Source organism: Helianthus annuus, chromosome 1 (genome assembly GCF_002127325.2).
Source record: "Helianthus annuus cultivar XRQ/B chromosome 1, HanXRQr2.0-SUNRISE, whole genome shotgun sequence".
Taxonomy (NCBI): Eukaryota; Viridiplantae; Streptophyta; class Magnoliopsida; order Asterales; family Asteraceae; genus Helianthus; species Helianthus annuus.
The window spans coordinates 147,250,983-147,273,480 of NC_035433.2; the positions used below are offsets into that span (position 1 = coordinate 147,250,983).

Sequence of the window (22,498 nt, forward strand, 5' to 3'; positions counted from 1 at the left end):
CTGGACTAAAACGCTGAGCTTTGGTCACGTTTTGGTCTTGTCAGCCAGACAAAAGACTGACCGGGTGTCTGGTTGACAGGACCAAAACGCGGCCAAAGCTCGGCGTTTTGGTCTGGTTAAAAGACCCGTCAGTCTTTGTCTAGTTGACCGGACCAAAACGTTGCGCTTTGGCCACAGCTCAGCACTGCAAGGTGTGCATATAGGACAAAAAAGCCCTTTTTGGGCTGACTATCTACACACCAAGTGTGCAAATAGTCTCCTCCTATTAATAGAGGAATGGAAATGAATAATGTTTTGTTTGCCTGGTTTGTTCTCATTAACCTATTTGGGCGGTCATCCCCCATTTAGACTAGTGTCTTCCAGCTTTACATCTTTGTTCTAATCGACTAATTGAGGTGAGCCTCAAAAGAGAGAGAACAGGAAGAGAGGGGGTGTCACACCCTCAATTTCCATATGCGAAGTAATACTAAAATACTTAAAATGGGACAGAGTTTCGTAGGATTTAGGGGTGTAATAGAAGAGTAGAGAGAACCAGATAGATAAGGAAATGTGAGCAGATTCTTTTCAAACCTTCTGTCCCTATTTATTTTACCTTCTGACCATATTTATAGTTGAAATGAACTTGGAGATCACGTATCCTTGTCCACGTACACATTCAACATTTAATTCAAAAACACAAACACTTACAATTGAATTGTAAGTTTAAGTTTTATTATTATAATTAATTCAGCTGCTTCACTCATTTATCGCTTATAACTTCTAAAATATGGCGTTTTATAGAACGCTGAATATGTCATTAGAACGAGAATGTTTTTATCTACATTTTGACCTAAGTTTCATTAAAAATGGAGTAAGGTCAATTATAATGTATTTTTATAATTTAATTATTAAACGGATTCTATGTTCGTCTAAATATCTCATATTTCTAAGACCCCCTGTAGTGGGGCGTGATGTTTGGTTTTTTTCTCCCATAACGCCCCTGACGTACATGTTCGTATACAATTTATTTACCGTATTTTCACATGCAACGAAATGCGTTTTATATTTATAAAAATGGTTTGTACCTTAACATTAAAACACACACAACAAAGGACAAGTGTATCCCGTCATATATGCAGCAAAGTATTGGTAAGAGCCAGATATCGATCCATGGAACACGGGCGTTATAATGTACTAAATCTTTGTCATTAGATTACCAGATAAAAGGATAAGTGAATGGTTGTTTAACTAAGCTATCTAAATTACAACTAAAACATAAATATACTACTATCTTGTTTCACAAACAACCTAAACATGTTATCTATCAGATATGTCACAAAAGCACTTAATCAATTTTCCAATTTCGAGACAGCTAGTTACCGGGTCTGGATTTCTAGCATTATGATTCTTCGGAAAGTTAACGCGATGGTCACACGTTAACCACCTAAATCATTCATTAGCGAGCTATTGATATTTATTCATGCGAACCTTTAAAGATAGGTTATTTACCGGGTCTGGATTCCTAACCTCACTTATCAAAGAAAGCAATACCGATGGTCACAATACAGCCACGAGGATAAGCAATTATGTAGATCATATAACAAACAATTTCACCTTTACACGTCTTAAACACAAATCTACCATGTCCGCAATTTCAGACCAAAACTACTAAACAAGGATCATAAACCGCATCTAAAAACATGCAATCAACACCATATGATTCATTAGAACCCTTATGTGCAAGAAAGTATTCCTAATCAAAATAAGATATATCTTGTATAAAACCAATACCCTGGTCTGGTTTCATGGTGTAAACAAAGTCTACAAATAAGTGATTAATCAAGAAATAGTTACCATCCCACTAACCACAGATTCATTATCCAAGATAATTAAACATAATCAGGAACTCAACATCAATGAAACATTCATTATATAATCATGAAGATTCAACGTGAAAAAGTACTAAAGATTCATAAAAACAAGATTATGACATAAAGATTATTCAAGATACAAGTTCATTACTACTATTACATAACTAACATCAGCTCAATACTTGCAAAATGATCAGAATACATGTTTAAGAACAAGGAATCGAACCATAAACAAGCAAGGAATTAATGGGTTGGATCGGTTATGCTTCCATTCGGTCTTTAAGCTTCAAAGTGGTCTGATCAGGACTGCTTCGGAACCCAGAAATCGCCCAGAAACATGGAGAAAAACCCAACATTTTGATCAGTAGCGAATGCTGCTATTTATAGGCAATTTTCAGTTTGGCACGGCCATGCGACTGGTCGCACGGCCGTGCGGTCAGGTGTTGTCGGGTGACGTCAGTTTCAGCGATCCCGAGTCAGCCAAGTGGACTAGTGGACAACTTGTCTAGATCACCAGATCGGCATGGTCATGCGACTGGTCGCACGGTAGTGCGAGGTCATCAGAATCGTGATCAGAAAGTATGGTCCAGGTGGTGCATGGGGGTGCGGTTGGCTCACACGGGAGTGCGGTTCGAGTAATCAGCGGCACCATGAGTCGCACTGGCAGTGCTTCCGAGGTCGGTGGTCTCGCACGGTAGTGCGGTTGGATCGCATGGCCGTGCGACACCTGGCAGTCATCAGATTTTTGTCCGTTTTATCAGAAATGCATCGGAATTTTCCCGTTTTCATCAGATTTGTCTTTTGTACTTCGTTTAAGACCTGAAAATATAAAAGTACCGAATTTGGTACCTAAACGTCGCGGTTTCGGTCAAAAACGCTTAAAACGGAAGTGTTTTGGGGTATAAAAACATGTATAATTTAACGTATATCAGCCCCGAACACCACGACGGGCGACGTTATGGGGCAAAAAAGGGGTGCAACGTTATAGATATAGCGCCGGTATGGAGGTTTGTTTTCAAAAATGGACCAATCAAAGATAGCTAAGTGTTTTTTAATTAATTAATAAAAATGAAAACTAATAATTAGGTTATGATGAGGTAGGGGCTTTATGACTACGGGCTCTAGTGACATAACGCCCTATAAAACCCCTGTGTGACGTGGCACGACATGTGTCGTGTAACGTCCACAAAGGGGCTTTATGACTACGGATGGCCTAACAATCAACTTACCCGTAATCTACCCGTTTAATAATATAAGTTTTTATATACTTTATTTTAATATAAAAATGAAAATGTTACAGTCACGAAGGTTACAAAGTGCAATGATTTTAATGGGTCGGATACGAATTTTGCCTTTGCTAAATTTCCGTCTATTTTGACATGCGAACCAAAGAAAGATTGCACAATTGGTAAGTAAATCTGTGCTACTAATATTTGTTATTTTTGTTCACAACACTGTTTGACCGAAACAAATTTGTTTTATGTTTTTTTAGATGATATCGGCGAAGTTTTACAGTGTTTTGAAGTGGAGTACCATATGATAAACGGCATCCGAACAAAGAAAAAATGAACATGGAAGTCAAAGATCTAGAGTGAGACATTGCTGATTCAATTGAGAGCTAAGATATTCTTGTAAAATCTCAAACATGAAGTTTTAGATAAAGATGATAAAGTTACCAACAAAACAACAAATGTTATAGGTATATATACAAAGAAGACTTTTGAGATTTGGAGTTATAGGTATATATTTTTACTTTTCAATCTTATTGTTTTTTTAAAGAAGTTTTTATTTATGCAAATTTTGAGTTGTATCTAATCTCTCGATTTTAAATTTGTGATTGTTATTGGTACGATCATTTAAATTTATGTTTGTTATTGGTATGACTATTCAACTTACGTAATAATTTATTAATATTAATTTTAGGGAAAATCACGAAAATAGCCATTGAATGGTTAACTTTTCAGAAATAGCCAATTGAAACGGCTCTACGAGCCTTTTCAATCTCCTGAAACGTCTTAAAAAAATCCTTTCGAGTCAACTAATTCATGATTGCCACGTGTCCGACAGCCGTCATCCAGTTGAGAACTTTCAAAGACGGCTTGAGATCTTTCAAAGACGGCTTGAGAACTTTCAAAGATGGCTTGAGATCTTTTAGTGTAGCGGCTTGGCTTGGCTTAAGATCTTTCAACACGGCTTGAGATCTTTCAATATAGCGGCTTGGCTTGGCTTATGATCTTTCAACACGGCTTAAGAACTTTCAATATGGCTTGAGATCTTTCAACATAATTTAAATATAAACGAATAATTAAAAATATAAACGAATAATTAAAAAAATCTTAAATAAATGTGAGAAATTGAAAATCTCAATTAAAAAATCTGAAATTTTTAGTCTGAAAATAAAAATAACTAGGTTAGAACCCCGCGTATTACACGGGTTAAATAAATTTAATTTTTATTCTAAATAATAAAAAATATAACTTTAAAAATCTCGTTTATTACACGAGTTGAATAAATGTAATTTTATATATTAAGTAACAAAAAAGTTATATATTTAAGTATCTCGTGCATTGTACAAGTTGAATAAATGTAATTGTATATACCAAATAATTAAAAAAGTTATACCTTAAAAAACTATGTGCATTACACAGGTTAAATAAATGTAATTTTGTATACAAAATAATAAAAATGTAATATCTTTAAAAAAACGGGTGTATTGTAAAAAAACAATATCTTTAAAAAACTCGTGTATTGTACGGGTTGAATAAATCTAATTTTATATATCAAATTATAAAAAAAAAGTTATATCTTAAATCTAAGATCCTTAAGCCAAGCCAAGGAAAGATCTTAGCCAAGGAAAGATCTTAGCCAAGGAAAGATCTTAAGCCAAGCCAAGCCGCTACACTGAAAGATCTCAAGCCGTCTTTGAAAGTTCTTAAGCCGCCTTTGAAAGATCTCAAGCCGTCTTTGAAAGTTCTCAAGTCGTCTTTGAAAGATCTCAAGCTGTCAGACACGTGGCAATAATGGATTGGTTGACTCGAAAGGATTTTTTAAGCCGTTTCAGGAGATTGAAAAGGCTCGTAGAGCCGTTTCAATTGGCTATTTCTGAAAAGTTGACCATTCAATGGCTATTCTTGTGATTTCCCCTTAATTTTATCATTTTTATTATTCAACCCCGTGTCTTACTAAGACCATGGGATATGGTGGGGCGGGGGTTGGGGCTTGGGTTGGGCATTGGTTGACATGTGGAACGGGGTGGCAGACATGGGAAACCCACAATAACACACGGTATGGTGGGCGGGGGTTTGGAGGGCGTCGGTTTGGTGGGCTTGTGGGCTGACCGGCTGGGCTGACCCAATAACACAAATTTAATTTTTTTTAATAATTTTAAATAAAGGAAATTACAAAAAAAAAAAAAAATCCTAACTTTTATATTTGTTTTTTATCTCTTCTCTCAACAGACTATTTCTAACTCGTCACCCTGTAGGTGATCAATCGGCTGGGATAGAATTTTCAAATCATCCCGTCTTTGTTTCAGGGCATCTCTAGCGGCATCTCTAACTTCTTTGCTCCTTCGTATTTCGGCCCTTTGTTGTTGGAATACGTTGAATGTATCCAACTTGCATGCAATGTCATCCAACTGGTCGCTGTATATTCCCCTACGCGAGCCAGAACTCCCAGCTGAAGGCGACGCCGTTTGTTTTTTAGCACGCCTTCTTGAGGCATTTCTTCCATGCTCAGGCCGGTTTGGGCTTGGCGAATCATCCAAAAGGTCCTCAAACTCTTGATCTCGTGCATCAGATTGGGCTTGGGACGAGGCCCTTGACCTTTTGGAGGACGAGTTAGTTTCGCTACCAATGGGGATAGTTGCCCACTTTGGATGGAATTTACAAATCTCCCAACAATGCATGAAACGGAAGTCGGTCCCCACATTTGATTTGAATGCATTTACTGCATTTGCCAAAACGTCGGCTTTGGCTTCACCACTTTTAGGGTTTTGCTTTGCTTTATTTAAATAACCACTAAATTTTGTAAGTTGGGAGCTTATCTCGCTCCACTTTGAGGATAAGCTATCGTTTTCACGATAAGTCCCCCTACCCATTTCTTCATGGAATAGTCTACTAACCGATTCCCACAGGGCGGTTCGATGTTGCGAATTTCCTATTTTAATAAAAAAATATTAATATAGTACAAAGTTATATAAAAAATAACCATTCCATTAATATAAACAAAGGTTAAGAATACCTAAAGTTGAATGTTGAGATTGTTCACACCAAGCCCTCGCCAATGCAAGTTCTTCAGCGTAGCTCCATTTTTGTTGTTTTCGTTTGGCGGTTTCAACTACTTTATCCTCCTCGGTTTTTTTCTTATGACTTCTTTTTTTGATGGGTTTCGTTGCAGAAGGACCCTCTTTGGGTGGTTGAGTTTCGGGAACGGATTCGTTTTGTGAAAGGTCGATGGAGGTTGGTGAAAGGTCGACGGGCGATTGTGAAAACGGGGTAGGTATTGAATCTTCGGTGTGTGAGAAGTTAGTATATAAACGATTCCCAATATACGATGCATAACCTGCTATGTCGGGCATAGGAGAGTGTATGAAAAACGGACGAGCTACTGGACGAGTGGGTGGTGGGCTAGGATTATTTTCTTGGAATCCATACGGGTTGCTCGGGTCAAAAGGACGGTTGTAAGGATGCATTTTTTCGTTTTGTAGTAGGAGAATTGAAGATGTATAGAAGATATGGTTGAATGTGGTAAAAAATGAAAGTAAAATGTGATTTTTATAGTGAAGAAATGGAAGTTTTTTTTTTTTTTTTTTAAATATGGCCGTTGGCCAACGGCTAGCCCAACGGATCTTTTCTTTTACCCATTCACAAACCGCCATGTCACCTTGGTCCCCCGCCCCACGCCCGGCTTGAAACCCAAGCCCCAAAAGGCCACGCCCCAACCCAAGCTCCATACCCCACGGCCTAAGCTAGTGGTAAATATATAAATCATTTCTGGAATACAGCTGGCCTTACGTGGAGAAACTGAAAAGCCTGCAACATTTTTATTAATTCTATCATGTTTTGCCAAGCGTCACCACCGCCATTGTTTCACCACCACTTACCACCGTTTCCCACTCACTAATTTGCCATCCACCGTAAAGGCAATTCAAACCACCACCATACGGTATTCACAAGATGATGAATCTTCTCCATATACCATACCATACCCACCACACTTGTGAATAAGATGATGAATCAGTTGGATAAAATATTGAATTCACAAAAGGGAATTATTTCAAGTATCAATTACAGATACGATGAAATGAGGAAGGTAATTCCTCAGGATTTTGATAAGTGGAGAAGGATTCTTCCAGGGCTTATGGACATTTGGTCTACTGAGGATATTCGGTATATAAAATTGAGAGTTAATTACTGTTTTCGTCCCTGTGGTTTGTCAAAAATCACTATTTCAGTCCATTAGTTTAAAAATTGTGATTTCAGTCCTTGTGGTTTAACTTTCGTAACCATTTCAGTCCTTGTGGTTTCACTTTCGTAACCATTTCAATCCATTTATTCTGTTAGTACGGGGACTGAAATGGTTACAAGGTGGACTGAAATTGTTACGAAAGTGAAACCACAGGGACTGAAATCGTAATTTTTAAACTAATGGGCTGAAATAGTTATTTTTGATAAACAACAGGGACAAAAAGAGTAATTAACTCTAAAATTGAATAAAGATTATAAAATGTTGAAGGAAGCAATATGCAAGGTAATTCCTTATACTCTTTTTTTTTTCAAGGAAAAAAAAAGCATTCGATTTTTTCAATTTTTTTTTGTTTTGTTTTGTTACTAGGATGAACTAATAATTAAGATAGATGAACTCATGAAGAACCACCGGAAAATACGGGAATTACGTCTGAGGGAGAGGGAGTATGTTACACTCATATTAGCAGGTTAAAGTAATTAATTATAAAGTTTTGATTTTGATAATGCATGCTTAATTAAAGAAATTCTTTCTCATAAAAACACACACACACACACTTACAGCTGAAGAAACAAACGGATCATGGTCCGAAATTGCTCAGAATGAGATTGCACCCATGAAGAGAAGGAAGTTGCAGGAGTCTGATGATGAAGATATGGGGATGAGAATATCAAAACTTGGTGAGCTTACTATGGAAGTCAGACCCCAAAAAAAGAAAACAGGTCAAAACATGAAGGTATGAATATATAAAAATATATATATACTTTTTTATATCTAATCATCAGGGTAAATTTTGACATTTATTTCTTGCCAGCATTGTCAAATGGATGAAGATGAAGTCCCTGAAATGAATAGGGATGATGTTGATGCCCCTAAAATGGATGTTGATGATGCTGCCACTGAAATGCATGATGATGATGTCTTTGAAACGGATACAAGATCGGAAACAAAGGTTGACGATGGAAATAGACAATTACAGATTTTCCACATGGATTCAACTGCACAAAACCGCTTGCACTCGATTAAGCTGTGGCCTCCAAGCCAAGGCAGGAGGCAAATATTTGTGGAACGCATAACCATAATCCTCACCATCCCATCCATTTTGTCCAGAATGTATGGTCTTTTAAGCAAGGAAGAAGCCCAAGAAGATGCTAAGAGAATCGAAGCCGCAACCTTTGAAACAGCAAACCAACACTTTGAAAAGGAGTCAGATGGCGATGGCGGTTCTGCTTTTCAACTTTATGCTAAACAATCCAGTACGCTAATGATGGAGGCTGTAAAAAGAGGCCCGAGAGTAAAACAAGAAATTACGATTGCACCAGAAAACAAAAAAGTTGTTTTCGACATTTCCAAAGGAAAAAGAGCCTTCATTGATGCAGATGAAGCTAAAGACCTGCTAAAACCGCTACAAGAACCTGGAAACAAGTATACCAAGATATGTTTTAGCAACCGAAGCTTCGGGTTGGATGCAGCGCGTATTGCTGCTTCTGTTTTGGTCTCTCTAAAGGGTCAACTCACCGAAGTTGACTTATCAGATTTTGTTGCGGGTAGGCCAGAAGACGAGGCCCTGGAAGTTATGAAAATGTTCTCAGCGGCCCTTGAAGGTTTCGACTTGCGGTATTTGGACATTTCAGATAACGCATTGGGTGAAAAAGGAGTTAGGGCATTTAGTGAGCTTTTAAGTTCACAAAGTAACCTCGAGGAGTTGTATTTAAAGAACGACGGTATCTCAGAAGAAGCTGCAAAAGCGGTGGTCGAGTTAATTCCTTCCACACAGAAACTAAAAATTCTTCATTTTCATAATAATATGACTGACGATGAAGGAGCAATTGTGATTTCCGAACTTTTAAAGAAATCCCCGATCTTGGAGGATTTTAGGTGTTCGTCCACTTGGGTCGGTTCTGAAGGTGGAATTGCTTTATCAGAAGCACTTGCCACATGTACCGGTTTGATGAAACTCGATCTTCGTGATAATATGTTCGGTGTAAAAGCCGGGATTGCTTTGAGTAAAACCGTTTCTTTACTCACTAATTTGACTGAAATTTACCTCGGTTACTTAAAGTTGGAAAACGAAGGAAGTTTAGCGCTTGTTAACGCTCTCAAAGATTCCGCTAAGTTTCTAGAAGTTGTGGAATTGGCGGGAAACTACATTACCGCAGAAGCAGCTTCTGGTTTGGCTGAATTTATCGTTGCGAGAAAAGAGTCGTTAGTTAAGATACTTTTGTCACGTAATGAATTGAAGGATGAAGGTGTTATAACAATTGCTAAGGCCCTTGAAGAAGACTTTCCACGGTTGACTGAAGTTGACTTGAGCTTCAATATGATTAGAAGGGCTGGGGCTAAGGTTTTGGCTCAGGCGGTTGTCGGTAAACCAGGGTTTAAGGTGCTTAACATTAATGGTAATTACATATCTGATGAAGGCGTTGAAGACGTGAAAGAGATTTTCAAGAATTCACCTGATATGCTTGGACCGTTGGATGATAATGACCCTGAAGGAGAAGAGTACGATGATGAGGACGAGGATGCTGACGAGGATAAGCAGGAAGAATAGAGGTCACAGTTTAGGTATGATCGTTTATCTAGTTTACATTTCTTATGATTTAACGTATTTAGACGAGAAGACAATCGTAAATCCTTTTTTTAGGTTAAGGTAAGGATGTATGACCTTGTTTTGTATTGGCATTTGGATTTACTTATGTTTCTGGCACCTGATTGTGCCTTTTGAATTCTAGTTTTCTTTGTTAATTTGAGTTTTGTTTTATTATCTGCATTTTAATTGCTGTTTGTGTATGTTTTTTATAATTGAAGCCAAACTAGAGAAGTATATTTCTTTGGTGGTTTGGATTTCGTACACCAAAACTATAAAAAAAGTGAATGGGAATAAGCTTTTAAATTTTACTATTAGATTAAAAATATAGAACGGATTTTGATGCTTTTTCTTTCTATGTATGTAGAATCGTTGTTTTGACCATCTAAATAGAAAAATAATTGAAATTTGGATAAGTATATATTTTCACTTAACTACACCTAGTTATGATATAAACATTTTGTTATGAGCTAAGCATACTAGATGAAGAAACACGGAATCACCGTCGGGTTGATTAGACCGCTTTCAGAGGAGGAGAGAAACATGGAGATGTAGAGATGGCCGGTAAGAGAAGAATCTCTTATTTCCAGCAACAAAAGTGTGGCGGCTCCATATCTTGTGCCCTATTAATACGGTGAACAATTCTTTATACAGGAGACATGGGCCTCCCCTAACCTCAATGGGCCAGGCCCAGTTAGGGGTTATCTCTACAAGTCCCCAACCCAAAATAGTGTAAACTACATCGCATTGGGCCTCGCGGTTGGGTTAGTAAGCAACAATAATAAATAATTAATATAAGAGGGATAAGTAACAGGAATGTCCGACCGTTCGGGTCGAGTCCAATACCATACCCCATCAAACCTATATAAGCATTGTGGTTGGATCAAAAAGTATAGCAAATTGCATTTATACCATATATGTGAAATAGAATCGAACCCGGGTTGGTTCGTTTAATGGGGCCCCACCGAACCACTACACCACCATTACTTTTGCATCAAGACTTAGCAGTGTCAAAATGTGCAGCAACTCGTACGACAAAATGTAAACCAGCTCAAAACTTAGATAAAAATAAGCATGAAAAATTATATTCGACCTGACTCGTTTCCGAAAAACATTACGTCGAAACGTGAATTTATACCGGCATGTACATAAAAATAAGCACGGGAGAAATAAGCAGTGCGGTGGGACGCCGACGTGGTTAAATACTTTAAAAGAATAATATGAAGTCGAGTAGATTTGGTTATAAAAATCGAAATGTACGAAGTTGTTGTATATTGGTGTAAGAATTTTTAAAAAGTAATAGCATGGAAGAAACATAAGAAAAGGTAGTCAAAACTGTAGAAACTTGTGAAGTTAAGGGGTAAGTTTCGAACATTTACAAAGTTAAGGGGCTAGAAATGTGCGGTAGAAAAAGTCAATTGTACAAAGTTGAGGGTTAAAGTCGAAACTTTAGAAATTTGATAAGTTGAAGGGTGAGTTATCACATTTGACAAATTTAAGGGGCTAGAAGTATGGTGGCATATATCAAAGTTTGGGGAGAAGAATTAGAAAAAACACCGACATTAGTGTTTAAGATTATACTAGTATAATGACCTGTCGCGCGTTGCGGCAGCGTCAAAACTTAAAGTAACCCGAATTTATAACATAAAATATTTGACCCAACTCGTCCCGAACACAATTTATGTCAAAATGTAGATCAATTGAAAACGCACATAAAAATAAACACGAATATTTATTATATTTGATCAGACTCATTATCGAGAAAAAAAAAACACGTCAACTTGGTCTATACCGGAATGTACTTAAAAATAAGCACGTAAAAACATAGTTATTTTTTCCAATAGTTTCTTTGTAGGACGACCTTTGTCATTTAATTTCTTTTTATTACTAAGTGTGTAATAATAAATTTATTCAACTCGTGTAATTTACCAAACTCTAACTTAGTATAAAAATAAAATGATCATATTTGCGTATAATTATATTAAAATAACCAAGAAAAAAAAGCAACAAAATGCAAACAATAAAAAAAAAACCAAGAAAGAAAAACAACAAATAGGAAACAACCCAAAAAAAAAAAAAGAAGAAGAAACCAAAAAGGTAAATCTAAGTAGCTTCTTCTTTTTTTTTTGCATATTTGCATAGATTTTTTTTTTCAATTCACTTTTCCTCCCTTAAAATTTCATATTTGCATAGATCTTTTTTTTTTCCTAGTCGATTCTTCACAGTAGCTTCTTCTTCAATCTCCTTTTCAATTCCACTTCGATCTTTTTTTTCCCAATTTCGTTTCGTATTATGGAGAGAGGTGGGGTGTTCGTTTCCTTGTGGGGTTTGCGCCCACAAGGTGTTCGATGAAATGCTCCGAGTAAATTTTCAATGAGCCCGGGTTCAAAAAGCCTTTGAACAGTCGGGTGTGAGTCCTAGGTCCGTTTTTTTTCTTCTTGTTTTGGGTTGGAGACATTGCCTAAGGGTCTTGTTGAAGTTGTTCTCATTTCGCTTTTTCTTTTGGGCCATGTCGAATGGTTTTTTGGCCTTGCCCCTTCAAGGGGTTCCATTGTTGCCCCGATGGGGTTGCTGGGTCTAAGGGGATCCCAAGGCTTATGACTCATATTAAACGTCACCATTTTAGTTCGGATGATAGGAAAGATAATTTGAGGCGTGCCATTGCTGAAGACCCTAATCTTTTTACATCTGTTTGTGAAGCCCTTAGGTTGTCTGAACAATGGTTATGTTGGGAGTGCATGTGCCTTCATTCTTTCCGGCGGGGGTGTCACCATGAAGATCGGGTTGTTCGGTTTGTGCCAACGGAAGTGGGTGAAATGGGTTTTATTGTGGGTGCCCCTAGACAGTGTACCGTATCGGAGGTTTCTCCATCTGGAGAGGTATGTGTTGATGTCGCTCTACTTGACCGAGTTTTCTCTCTTCCTATTAAAACTGTTAAGAGCATCCCCTTTAGTTGCCGCTTGGCGTTTGCCCAAGCCTTAACCACAGCTTTGGATAAAGTGGTGGCTATGCCTGATTCGATTGATGCATGGATTCGACTTCTGCTATTACCTCGGTGTACCTTGCGTGTATTTACGCCGGTTAGCCGCCAGGATAAGAGGTCGGGCAACAGGAAAAATGGTCAATGTCTCAGTATACAGCGGGCGTTGTCCCAATGGGGTGACCGTGAGGGGTTTGGCATTCTCATTCAGTCTTTGTTTGCTCAACCTGTGAAGGAGGGTCCGGAGGGTTTTAAGAAAATGTCTGGAAAAAAAAAACGAGGATGGGAGTTCTAATGTCAAGCAGTGTTTACGTAAGGTTGCCGATGGTCATTTTACCGCTGCAGTTAAGGTCCTTTGTTCTTCTGGGGTCGCGCCACATGATAAGAAAACTATGAAGGCTCTTGTGGATAAACATCCGTGCATGCCCCCTCCGACCATGCCCGCTTTCCTTCCGTCAGAACCTCACCTTGTAGCGGAGACCGACAGTGTGCTTGGGTGTATCAAATCCTTCCCGAAAGGGACGTCATGTGGGAGAGATGGTTTGAGGGCTCAACACCTTTTGGACGCCCTTTGTGGTGAAGGGTCCGTGATTGCGGTTAGCCTACTCAGAGCGATTTCAGCTGTGGTTAACCTTTTCTTGCGTGGGGGGTGTCCGAGAAGTTTGGCGGAGTTTGTTGCATCTGCTCCTCTTACGCCCCTTCTCAAGCCCGATAATGGGATTAGACCTATTGCAGTGGGTTCGATCTGGAGGAGAGTGGTCTCCAAGGTAGCGATGAAGGGGGTGGGGAAGGATATGGGTAAATATCTTGGTGACTTTCAGTTTGGGGTCGGGGTTCCAAACGGGGCTGAGGCGGTTCTTCATAGTGCGAACAGGCTCTTAAATGCGCACCACCGGGACCGGTCGTTGGCTATGCTTACCGTCGATTTCTCGAATGCCTTTAACCTTGTGGATAGAACTGCTCTTTTAAATGAGGTAAGGAAAATGTGTCCATCCATCTCTGCTTGGGTTGATTTTTTATACGGGCAACCAGCTAGGCTTTATGTGGGGAATGATTATATTTGGTCTTCCACGGGGGTTCAGCAAGGGGATCCTTTAGGGCCTCTTCTTTTTGCCCTTGTTTTACACCCTCTTGTTCTCCGAATCAGAGATCGTTGTAAGCTTCTTTTTCACGCCTGGTACCTGGATGACGGGACCATTATTGGAGATGCTACTCAGGTTGCCAAGGCTTTAGACATCATTAGAGTGGAGGGCCCCTCCTTGGGCCTCCTTCTCAACATTAAAAAAACTGAAGTTTTTTGGCCTACATGCGACGAGGTGAAGATTCAGGAGGGTTTATTTCCGCGGGAGATTGGTAGGCCGGTGCATGGTGTGAAACTCTTGGGTGGTGCTGTCAGTAGAGATGGGCAGTTTATTAGTGGGTTGGCCCTCAAAAGAGCCAAATGTGCGGTTGAGCTGATGGGATGCCTCAAACGCCTTAAGGACCCTCAGAGCGAACTCCTTCTGCTTCGTTCGTGTATGGGGGTTGCTAAACTGTTGTTTGGGCTTAGAACGTGTCAGCCTTCTTATGTCGGGGAAGCCGTCTTTGTTTTTGACAAGGGGCTTCGGAATACGACCGAGGACATTGTTGTTTATGGGGGTGCCTTTTTCGGGGACCTACAATGGAGGTTAGCTTCCCTCCCGACACGTTTTGGGGGGCTTGGGATTTGCTCAGTTGAGGATGCCTCTTCCTACGCTTTTGTGGCTTCAAGGGCCCAATCTTGGGTTCTTCAAGACCACATCCTTCGCGAATGTGGGGGAGAGCTGTTGGACTCTGATTACAAGGGTGCGTTGGACAATCTGCATAGTTCTCTTCCCGATCTTGATCTTGGCGGTTTCTACATTAAAGACACCGCCCCCATTAAAGCCCAGAAAATTCTGGCGAATGCCTTATATGGCGAAATCGTCAAAACAGTTGAAGAGAAGTTTGCCTTTTCCCCTCGCCAGCGAGCCGTGTTTGAGTGCTTGCGAGCCCCCCATGCTCAGGATTTCCTGTCTGTTGTTCCCATCGAAGGTTTAGGGCAATGTATGTCGGCTGTGGAATACCGGGCTATCCTCAAGTACCGTTTAATGATACCCCTTTTCCCGGATGATGACCCGTGTCCTGTATGTCGGAAGTGTTGCTTGGATTCTTTTGGGGAGCATGCAGTACATTGCAAAGAATTACCGGGCTTTAAGTATCGACATGATTTAGTTCGAGATGTGCTGTATGATGTCCTTAAGCGAGCAGGGATCTCGGCAAAAAAGGAAGCTCCGGTGAACTTCTTGACTGATCCATTAGAAGGGAGATCTACGCTACGGCCCGCTGACATTCTTGTTTTTGGATGGGAAGGAGGGAAACACGCGTGTGTCGATTTGACAGGTGTGTCCCCCCTCGTTGGCCGGTAAGAGAAAAATCTCTTATTTCCAGCAACAAAAGTGTGGCAGCTCCATATATTGTGCCCTATTAATGAGGTGAACAATTCTTTATACAGGAGACATGGGCCTCCCTAACTTCAATGGGCCATGCCCAGTTAGGGGTTATCTCTACAAGTCCCCAACCCAAAATAGTGTAAACTACATCGCGTTGGGCCTCGCGGTTGGGTTAGTAAGCAACAATAATAAATAATTAATATAAAAGGGATCAGTAACAGGAATGTCTGACCGTTCGGGTCGAGTCCAATACCATACCCCATCAAACTTATATAAGCATTGTGGTTGGATCAAAAAGTATAGCAAATCGCATTTATACCATATATGTGAAATAGAATCGAACCCGGGTTGGTTCGTTTAATGGGGCCCCACCGAACCACTACACCACCATTACTTTTGCATCAAGACTTAGCAGTGTCAAAATGTGCAGCAACTCGTACGACAAAATGTAAACCAGCTCAAAACTTAGATAAAAATAAGCATGAAAAATTATATTCGACCTGACTCGTTTCCGAAAAACATTACGTCGAAACGTGAATTTATACCGGCATGTACATAAAAATAAGCACGGGAGAAATAAGCAGTGCGGTGGGACGCCGACGTGGTTAAATACTTTAAAAGAATAATATGAAGTCGAGTAGATTTGGTTATAAAAATCGAAATGTACGAAGTTGTTGTATATTGGTGTAAGAATTTTTAAAAAGTAATAGCATGGAAGAAACATAAGAAAAGGTAGTCAAAACTGTAGAAACTTGTGAAGTTAAGGGGTAAGTTTCGAACATTTACAAAGTTAAGGGGCTAGAAATGTGCGGTAGAAAAAGTCAATTGTACAAAGTTGAGGGTTAAAGTCGAAACTTTAGAAATTTGATAAGTTGAAGGGTGAGTTATCACATTTGACAAATTTAAGGGGCTAGAAGTATGGTGGCATATATCAAAGTTTGGGGAGAAGAATTAGAAAAAACACCGACATTAGTGTTTAAGATTATACTAGTATAATGACCTGCCGCGCGTTGCGGCAGCGTCAAAACTTAAAGTAACCCGAATTTATAACATAAAATATTTGACCCAACTCGTCCCGAACACAATTTATGTCAAAATGTAGATCAATTGAAAACGCACATAAAAATAAACACGAATATTTATTATATTTGATCAGACTCATTATCGAGAAAAAAAAAACACGTCAACTTGGTCTATACCGGAATGTACTTAAAAATAAGCACGTAAAAACATAGTTATTTTTTCCAATAGTTTCTTTGTAGGACGACCTTTGTCATTTAATTTCTTTTTATTACTAAGTGTGTAATAATAAATTTATTCAACTCGTGTAATTTACGAAACTCTAACTTAGTATAAAAATAAAATGATCATATTTGCGTATAATTATATTAAAATAACCAAGAAAAAAAAGCAACAAAATGCAAACAATAAAAAAAAAACCAAGAAAGAAAAACAACAAATAGGAAACAACACCCAAAAAAAAAAAGAAGAAGAAACCAAAAAGGTAAATCTAAGTAGCTTCTTCTTTTTTTTGCATATTTGCATAGATTTTTTTTTCAATTCACTTTTCCTCCCTTAAAATTTCATATTTGCATAGATCTTTTATTTTCCTAGTCGATTCTTCACAGTAGCTTCTTCTTCAATCTCCTTTTCAATTCCACTTCGATCTTTTTTTTCCCAATTTCGTTTCGTATTATGGAGAGAGGTGGGGTGTTCGATTCCTTGTGGGGTTTGCGCCCGCAAGGTGTTCGATGAAATGCTCCGAGTAAATTTTCAATGAGCCCGGGTTCAAAAAGCCTTTGAACAGTCGGGTGTGAGTCCTAGGTCCGTTTTTTTCTTCTTGTTTTGGGTTGGAGACATTGCCTAAGGGTCTTGTTGAAGTTGTTCTCATTTCGCTTTTTCTTTTGGGCCATTTCGAATGGTTTTTTGGCCTTGCCCCTTCAAGGGGTTCCATTGTTGCCCCGATGGGGTTGCTGGGTCTAAGGGGATCCCAAGGCTTATGACTCATATTAAACGTCACCATTTTAGTTCGGATGATAGGAAAGATAATTTGAGGCGTGCCATTGCTGAAGACCCTAATCTTTTTACATCTGTTTGTGAAGCCCTTAGGTTGTCTGAACAATGGTTATGTTGGGAGTGCATGTGCCTTCATTCTTTCCGGCGGGGGTGTCACCATGAAGATCGGGTTGTTCGGTTTGTGCCAACGGAAGTGGGTGAAATATGTTTTATTGTGGGTGCCCCTAGACAGTATACCGTATCGGAGGTTTCTCCATCTGGAGAGGTATGTGTTGATGTCGCTCTACTTGACCGAGTTTTCTCTCTTCCTATTAAAACTGTTAAGAGCATCCCCTTTAGTTGCCGCTTGGCGTTTGCCCAAGCCTTAACCACAGCTTTGGATAAAGTGGTGGCTATGCCTGATTCGATTGATGCATGGATTCGACTTCTGCTATTACCTCGGTGTACCTTGCGTGTATTTACGCCGGTTAGCCGCCAGGATAAGAGGTCGGGCAACAGGAAAAATGGTCAATGTCTCAGTATACAGCGGGCGTTGTCCCAATGGGGTGACCGTGAGGGGTTTGGCATTCTCATTCAGTCTTTGTTTGCTCAACCTGTGAAGGAGGGTCCGGAGGGTTTTAAGAAAATGTCTGGAAAAAAAAAACGAGGATGGGAGTTCTAATGTCAAGCAGTGTTTACGTAAGGTTGCCGATGGTCATTTTACCGCTGCAGTTAAGGTCCTTTGTTCTTCTGGGGTCGCGCCACATGATAAGAAAACTATGAAGGCTCTTGTGGATAAACATCCGTGCATGCCCCCTCCGACCATGCCCGCTTTCCTTCTTGTGGTTTGTCAAAAATCACTATTTCAGTCCATTAGTTTAAAAATTGTGATTTCAGTCCTTGTGGTTTAACTTTCGTAACCATTTCAGTCCTTGTGGTTTCACTTTCGTAACCATTTCAATCCATTTATTCTGTTAGTACGGGGACTGAAATGGTTACAAGGTGGACTGAAATTGTTACGAAAGTGAAACCACAGGGACTGAAATCGTAATTTTTAAACTAATGGGCTGAAATAGTTATTTTTGATAAACAACAGGGACAAAAAGAGTAATTAACTCTAAAATTGAATAAAGATTATAAAATGTTGAAGGAAGCAATATGCAAGGTAATTCCTTATACTCTTTTTTTTTTCAAGGAAAAAAAAGCATTCGATTTTTTCAATTTTTTTTTGTTTTGTTTTGTTACTAGGATGAACTAATAATTAAGATAGATGAACTCATGAAGAACCACCGGAAAATACGGGAATTACGTCTGAGGGAGAGGGAGTATGTTACACTCATATTAGCAGGTTAAAGTAATTAATTATAAAGTTTTGATTTTGATAATGCGTGCTTAATTAAAGAAATTCTTTCTCATAAAAACACACACACACACACTTACAGCTGAAGAAACAAACGGATCATCGTCTGAAATTGCTCAGAATGAGATTGCACCCATGAAGAGAAGGAAGTTGCAGGAGTCTGATGATGAAGATACGGGGATGACAATATCAAAACTTGGTGAGCTTACTATGGAAGTCAGACCCCAAAAACAGGAAACAGGCCATAACATGAAGGTATGAATGTATATATATATATATACTCTTTTATATCTAATCATCAGGGTAATTTTTGACATTTATTTCTTGCCAGCATTGTAAAATGGATGAAGATGAAGTCCCTGAAATGAATAGGGATGATGATGTTGATGCCCCTAAAATGGATGTTGATGATGCTGCCACTGAAATGCATGATGATGATGTCTTTGAAACGGATACAAGATCGGAAACAAAGGTTGACGATGGAAATAGACAATTACAGATTTTCCACATGGATTCAACTGCACAAAACCGCTTGCACTCGATTAAGCTGTGGCCTCCAAGCCAAGGCAGGAGGCAAATATTTGTGGAACGCATAACCATAATCCTCACCATCCCATCCATTTTGTCCAGAATGTATGGTCTTTTAAGCAAGGAAGAAGCCCAAGAAGATGCTAAGAGAATCGAAGCCGCAACCTTTGAAACAGCAAACCAACACTTTGAAAAGGAGTCAGATGGCGATGGCGGTTCTGCTTTTCAACTTTATGCTAAACAATCCAGTACGCTAATGATTGAGGCTGTAAAGAGAGGCCCCAGAGTAAAACAAGAAATTACGATTGCACCAGAAAACAAAAAAGTTGTTTTCGACATTTCCAAAGGAAAAAGAGCCTTCATTGATGCAGATGAAGCTAAAGACCTGCTAAAACCGCTACAAGAACCTGGAAACAAGTATACCAAGATATGTTTTAGCAACCGAAGCTTCGGGTTGGATGCAGCGCGTATTGCTGCTCCTGTTTTGGTCTCTCTAAAGGGTCAACTCACCGAAGTTGACTTATCAGATTTTGTTGCGGGTAGGCCAGAAGACGAGGCCCTAGAAGTTATGAAAATGTTCTCAGCAGCCCTTGAAGGTTTCGACTTGCGGTATTTGGACATTTCAGATAACGCATTGGGTGAAAGAGGAGTTAGGGCATTTAGTGAGCTTTTAAGTTCACAAAGTAACCTCGAGGAGTTGTATTTAAAGAACGACGGTATCTCAGAAGAAGCTGCAAAAGCGGTGGTCGAGTTAATTCCTTCCACACAGAAACTAAAAATTCTTCATTTTCATAATAATATGACTGACGATGAAGGAGCAATTGTGATTTCCGAACTTTTAAAGAAATCCCCGATCTTGGAGGATTTTAGGTGTTCGTCCACTTGGGTCGGTTCTGAAGGTGGAATTGCTTTATCAGAAGCACTTGCCACATGTACCGGTTTGATGAAACTCGATCTTCGTGATAATATGTTCGGTGTAAAAGCCGGGATTGCTTTGAGTAAAACCGTTTCTTTACTCACTAATTTGACTGAAATTTACCTCGGTTACTTAAAGTTGGAAAACGAAGGAAGTTTAGCGCTTGTTAACGCTCTCAAAGATTCCGCTAAGTTTCTAGAAGTTGTGGAATTGGCGGGAAACTACATTACCGCAGAAGCAGCTTCTGGTTTGGCTGAATTTATCGTTGCGAGAAAAGAGTCGTTAGTTAAGATACTTTTGTCACGTAATGAATTGAAGGATGAAGGTGTTATAACAATTGCTAAGGCCCTTGAAGAAGACTTTCCACGGTTGACTGAAGTTGACTTGAGCTTCAATATGATTAGAAGGGCTGGGGCTAAGGTTTTGGCTCAGGCGGTTGTCGGTAAACCAGGGTTTAAGGTGCTTAACATTAATGGTAATTACATATCTGATGAAGGCGTTGAAGACGTGAAAGAGATTTTCAAGAATTCACCTGATATGCTTGGACTGTTGGATGATAATGACCCTGAAGGAGAAGAGTACGATGATGAGGACGAGGATGCTGACGAGGATAAGCAGGAAGAATAGAGGTCACAGTTTAGGTATGATCGTTTATCTAGTTTACATTTCTTATGATTTAACGTATTTAGACGAGAAGACAATCGTAAATCCTTTTTTTAGGTTAAGGTAAGGATGTATGACCTTGTTTTGTATTGGCATTTGGATTTACTTATGTTTCTGGCACCTGATTGTGCTTTTTTAATTCTAGTTTTCTTTGTTAATTTGAGTTTTGTTTTATTATCTGCATATTGATTGCTGTTTGGGTATGTTTTTTTTAATTGAAGCCAAACTAGAGAAGTATATTTCTTTGGTGGTTTGGATTTCGTACACCAAAACTTTAAAAAAAGTGAATGGGAATAAACTTTTAAATTTGACTATTAGATTAAAAATATAGAACGGATTGAGATGCTTTTTCTTTCTATGTATGTAGAATCGTTGTTTTGACAATCTAAATAGAAAAATAATTGAAATTTGGATAAGTATATTTTTCACTTAACTACACATAGTTATGATATAAACATTTTGTTATGAGCTAAGCATACTAGATGAAGAAACACGGAATCACCGTCGGGTTGATTAGACCGCTTTCAGAGGAGAAGAGAGAAACATGGAGATGTAGAGATGGCCGGTAAGAGAAGAATCTCTTATTTCCAGCAACAAAAGTGTGGCGGCTCCATATCTTGTGCCCTATTAATGAGGTGAACAATTCTTTATACAGGAGACATGGGCCTCCCCTAACCTCAATGGGCCAGGCCCAGTTAGGGGTTATCTCTACAAGTCCCCAACTCAAAATAGTGTAAACTACATCGCGTTGGGTCTCGCGGTTGGGTTAGTAAGCAACAATAATAAATAATTAATATAAAAGGGATAAGTAATAGGAATGTCTGACCGTTCGGGTCGAGTCCAATACCATACCCCATCAAACCTATATAAGCATTGTGGTTGGATCAAAAAGTATAGCAAATCGCATTTATACCATATATTTGAAATAGAATCGAACCCGGGTTGGTTCGTTTAATGGGGCCCCACCGAACCACTACACCACCATTACTTTTGCATCAAGACATAGCAGTGTCAAAATGTGCAGCAACTCGTACGACAAAATGTAAACCAGCTGAAAACTTAGATAAAAATAAGCATGAAAAATTATATTCGACCTGACTCGTTTCCGAAAAACATTACGTTGAAACGTGAATTTATACTGGTATGTACATAAAAATAAGCACGGGAGAAATAAGCGGTGCGGTGGGACGCCGACGTGGTTAAATACTTAAAAAGAATGATATGAAGTCGAGTAGATTCGGTTATAAAAATCGAAATGTACAAAGTTGTTGTATATTGGTGTAAGAATTTTTAAAAAGTAATCGCATGGAAGAAACATAAGAAAAGGTAGTCAAAACTGTAGAAACTTGTGAAGTTAAGGGGTAAGTTTCAACATTTACAAAGTTAAGGGGCTAGAAATGTGCGGTAGAAAAAGTCAATTGTACAAAGTTGAGGGTTAAAGTCGAAACTTTAGAAATTTGATTAGTTGAAGTGTGAGTTATCACATTTGACAAATTTTAGGGGCTACAAGTATGGTGGCATTTTTGGGGACTTTTGAGATTATATCAAAGTTTGGGGAGAAGAATCAAAAAAAACACCGACATTACAATCATTCATAGCTATTTAAGAGCCATACAATCAAAATAATTTTTTTTTTGAAAAATAAACTTCATTAAAAATAAACCTCTAACCCAAACAGGCAAAAGGCCAAACAATCAGACGAC

At 39.0% G+C, this 22,498-nt stretch overlaps 3 protein-coding genes across 3 annotated transcripts; all 3 read left to right on the top strand.

The window, feature by feature from the left end:
* Window positions 1-6,878: 6,878 nt before the first annotated feature.
* Window positions 6,879-7,805, top strand: LOC118481095. The gene is made up of 3 exons (XM_035976203.1): window positions 6,879-7,249; window positions 7,559-7,601; window positions 7,686-7,805. Exons 1-3 carry the CDS (start codon window positions 7,080-7,082, stop codon window positions 7,788-7,790), a joined length of 318 nt encoding a protein of 105 aa, XP_035832096.1. The 5' UTR covers window positions 6,879-7,079; the 3' UTR covers window positions 7,791-7,805.
* Window positions 7,806-8,164: 359 nt separating this feature from the next.
* LOC110883895 (RAN GTPase-activating protein 1) lies at window positions 8,165-10,029 on the top strand. Its single transcript, XM_022131565.2, has one exon. It carries the CDS (start codon window positions 8,194-8,196, stop codon window positions 9,865-9,867), a length of 1,674 nt encoding a protein of 557 aa, XP_021987257.2. The 5' UTR covers window positions 8,165-8,193; the 3' UTR covers window positions 9,868-10,029.
* An 8,346-nt stretch (window positions 10,030-18,375) lies between these two features.
* On the top strand, window positions 18,376-20,931 carry LOC110883906 (RAN GTPase-activating protein 1). Its single transcript, XM_022131571.2, has 4 exons — window positions 18,376-18,493; window positions 18,577-18,676; window positions 18,771-18,943; window positions 19,020-20,931. The coding sequence occupies exons 1-4, from the start codon at window positions 18,470-18,472 to the stop codon at window positions 20,757-20,759; spliced, it is 2,037 nt and encodes a 678-aa protein (XP_021987263.1). The 5' UTR covers window positions 18,376-18,469; the 3' UTR covers window positions 20,760-20,931.
* Window positions 20,932-22,498: the final 1,567 nt, after the last annotated feature.

What these genes read in the sequence shown, in the direction of transcription:
- LOC110883895 (XM_022131565.2), top strand. Translation starts at nt 8,194, where the DNA reads ATGGATGTTGATGATGCTGCCACTGAAATGCATGATGATGATGTCTTT.
- LOC118481095 (XM_035976203.1), top strand. Translation starts at nt 7,080, where the DNA reads ATGATGAATCAGTTGGATAAAATATTGAATTCACAAAAGGGAATTATT. An exon ending in GAGGATATTCGGTATATAAA is followed by an intron (nt 7,250 to 7,558) that starts ATTGAGAGTTAA and finishes ATTAACTCTAAA; the next exon opens with ATTGAATAAAGATTATAAAA. An exon ending in TGAAGGAAGCAATATGCAAG is followed by an intron (nt 7,602 to 7,685) that starts GTAATTCCTTAT and finishes TTTTGTTACTAG; the next exon opens with GATGAACTAATAATTAAGAT.
- LOC110883906 (XM_022131571.2), top strand. Translation starts at nt 18,470, where the DNA reads ATGTTGAAGGAAGCAATATGCAAG. An exon ending in TGAAGGAAGCAATATGCAAG is followed by an intron (nt 18,494 to 18,576) that starts GTAATTCCTTAT and finishes TTTTGTTACTAG; the next exon opens with GATGAACTAATAATTAAGAT. An exon ending in AAACAGGCCATAACATGAAG is followed by an intron (nt 18,944 to 19,019) that starts GTATGAATGTAT and finishes ATTTCTTGCCAG; the next exon opens with CATTGTAAAATGGATGAAGA.